Source organism: Pyxicephalus adspersus, unplaced genomic scaffold (genome assembly GCF_032062135.1).
Source record: "Pyxicephalus adspersus unplaced genomic scaffold, UCB_Pads_2.0 Sca3018, whole genome shotgun sequence".
NCBI classification, from domain to species: domain Eukaryota; kingdom Metazoa; phylum Chordata; class Amphibia; order Anura; family Pyxicephalidae; genus Pyxicephalus; species Pyxicephalus adspersus.
In genome coordinates this window covers 1-3316 of record NW_027320024.1, presented here as the reverse complement: position 1 = coordinate 3316, position 3316 = coordinate 1, and the positions used below count along the sequence as shown (strand labels likewise).

At 40.5% G+C, this 3316-nt stretch overlaps 1 protein-coding gene across 1 annotated transcript; it reads right to left on the bottom strand.

The window, feature by feature from the left end:
• Positions 1 to 208: 208 nt before the first annotated feature.
• LOC140321368 (ATP-binding cassette sub-family C member 2-like) lies at positions 209 to 3310 on the bottom strand. Its single transcript, XM_072398152.1, has 4 exons — positions 3233 to 3310; positions 2160 to 2318; positions 543 to 709; positions 209 to 427 (listed from the first exon to the last, which is right to left on the bottom strand). The coding sequence occupies exons 1-4, from the start codon at positions 3239 to 3241 to the stop codon at positions 229 to 231; spliced, it is 534 nt and encodes a 177-aa protein (XP_072254253.1). The 5' UTR covers positions 3242 to 3310; the 3' UTR covers positions 209 to 228.
• Between the last annotated feature and the right edge of the window lie 6 nt (positions 3311 to 3316).

Below are 3316 nucleotides of genomic sequence, written 5' to 3'. Positions count from 1 at the left end.
CATATTACGCAGCGCTGTACATTAAATAGGGATTCGAACAAATTTCAGATGAATTGACGGGAACAATTGAGTTTGTTACATACTTAACATGAGTACACAGCACCATCTACTGGTGGAGTTTAGCTGGAGTTCTGTTTTGAAAGTAAAAATTATGTAACACAGAATGGGTTTCGAGTGACCAGATTGCTTCTTGTGTGGTCATGTGATATGGGTAGGATTTCAAATTTCTTACTTGTTGCTGTCCATGATGGTGTGCAGTCGATGTGCAATCGTCAGCACCGTGCAGTCTGCAAACTCGCTGCGGATTGTCTTCTGAATTAAGTTATCAGTCTCCAGGTCCACTGCCGCTGTGGCTTCATCGAGAATCAGGATTTTGGATTTGCGAAGCAAGGCCCGAGCCAGACAGACCAGCTGCCGCTGACCAACACTGCAATAAAGTGAGAGCTGTCAGTACTTCACAGGTAAATACATATAAAATGCATTGGTTAGATTTGTGTATTTGCTGCACACTTCCAGCATTGTGTGCCAATATAAAGCAATACCTGAGGTTCTCTCCTCCTTCACTAACTTCATAGAACAGTTTCTCCTGTAAACCCTCCACGTACGGCTTTAGATGGGAGAGTTCTAAAGCTTTCCACAATTCATCATCTGTGTACTGGTCAAACGGGTCCAGATTCATTCTTAGTGTTCCGGAAAACAGAACCGGGTCCTGCAAAATCACATCTGGATTCAGTATATGACATACTTATACCTGCCAGCCAATACTGAGGGTGAATGTTTATCAATGCAGTGTAATATAATACACTATATGCAGAGAGCCCTGTGTCTGCAGACTAATGGAAGGAAACGGGACTCGGCTTCTTCATAACCCAATCTTGGAGAACGTCAGGAAAAAGGTGAATGAACTTGCAAACTCAGGTTGCATACTATGGCATGAACGAGTACAGTTTTAAGTGTGGGTAGGAGTATATTCCAATAACCCAGAAGGATATTTTATTTCAGTGAGTTATGAAGACTTTGTACATTACAATTATTCACTAGATGATCAGATGTGGGAAATATACAGCACCAGGATCAACGTTTCCATATACCACACTGACATTGTACAGTGTTTTGGTATGAAAGTAATTGAAACTCCCCTAATACATACTATGGTCAGTTGCTGGGAAATGTAATTTTGCATTGGAAGCTACCACTGTTAAAACTGTGTGCATGCTGCCACCTAGTGTTATAATTGGTAACTTCAGCTATATATGTAATCCTTGTAATTCTGCCAAAAAGGCACGGGTATTAATATTATTATTACACAGTATTTTTATAGCGTCATCATATTACGCAGCGCTGTACAAAGTCTATAGTCATGTCACTAGCTGTCCCTCACAATCTAATGTCCCTACTATAGTCATGTCTTTAATTTTGTCTGAGGTCAATTTTGGGTGGTAGCCAATTAACCTAACTGTATGTTTTTTGGATGTGGGAAGAAACTGCAGTACCCAAGTAAACCCACGCAGACATGGGGGGAACCTGCAAACTCCATGCAGATAGTTCCCTGGCTAAAATTCGAACCTGGGACCTAGTGGGTCCTCTCCTCCTGTGTCACTGTCTATCTGTCTGTCATTTGCAACCCTTATTTATTGTACAGCCCTGTGTAATATGTTGATGCTATATAAATCCTGTTTATTATTAATAATAATAATAAATAATAATAATAATAATGCTGCAAAGGCCAGGCTGCTAACCTCTGAGCCACCCTGCTGCCCACAGTGCACTTATTCTTTAGCAGGCCATCAGTCATGATCTTTTATTGGCAGAATACACTTCTAGCTATAAGAAAGCTTTCCTATAGTATCTTCTGCAGTAGATGTTTCGATGCACATGTATAATGTATATGTTCAATTATTATTATACATACCTATACACATATAAACATGTTTTAACACACTGTATCATGTTAAAAAATGTTGGACAGAATAATATTTGTGCAAGCAACTAATCAGATTTTATTTTTAGGCCTTTCAAATCTGATTGATAGCTGTGAGTAACAAAATTTTTCATTAGGACTTGCATTGTAGCATCATCTCGTCTTTCCCTTATGTACGCAGTGTATGTGATGTGTGTTTAGGTTTGGGACATATAGACCGCCCTGGCTGGGCCTTTACCTGAGGAATGATGGTCAGTTTGTTACGGAGGTCATGGAGGCCAATGAGAGAAATGTCCTGCCCATCGATAACAATTTGACCACCGGCTGCTTCGATGATCCGGAAAATACAGTTAGTGAGTGAAGACTTTCCAGCGCCTGTTCTTCCGACAATTCCCACCTGGGGACACAGATCCACATAGTGACAAATCAGATATGAACAATAGGAACCGATTTATCCAACTAAACCAGAGAACCTAAGCTTTAACCAAACAAGATAACTTGGGTTGTGTCTCCTAAATCTTAGGAGTAGATAATAAAACAGTTTACCCAAGGACAGGAAAAGGATCAACCAACCAAAAATGTGATTTAAGGTGCAGTCCAATGAGCTTACTCGCTTACTGTCATCTCATGTTTCTCAGCATGTTTGCTTTAATCAGCTTCACAAGCTATGGGGTAGGGTTGAGATTTAATAAGCAAATCCATATTTTTCTAACAAATTAGGTCACATGACACACAATATGAGCATTGGTGTCTTTGTTCACTTGGTCTGGTGCCAAGGCAGCTCCAGGTCACATGACCCATAACTTGAGTGTATAGGTTTTTCTTATTTCATAGGGAATTACACAGTCCTGTCCACTATCCCCAATGCCCAACTGGAACAAATAAAGCAGATCAATAGACCTGCCGTAACTCTTGTGGTCTGCTCACCCCCAATATACCACAACATGCTCTTTAGATCAAACCACTAATCATTTGCTTTCATGTAAGGGGTTATTGGATAAGCACACTAATGCCCCTAACTTACAGTATTATTCAATAGGGGTTTAGAGGCTCCAATCAGCTGATTAACCATTGCCATGAATGTTTCTTCTGAACCCATAGACATAGGAATCATCTAATATAAGGAACCCCTTTCCACATGATAACCACTGCAGGGTATTTATACTGCTCACACCAGGTCCAGGATATACAGTTATAACAGATTTTTATATGACTGGTCTTCCAATCATAAATGTTGCCCTCTTGTCTTCTGCCCTGGTTCCATGACTTTTGCTGTAGTGGGTTATATGGAAATGGAAAGAATGAATTTACCTTCTCCATACTGTCCACGGTACATGTGATCCCATGGAGGACGAGGTCCAGCTCCTCCCGATAACGCACCTTGTAGTCCACAAA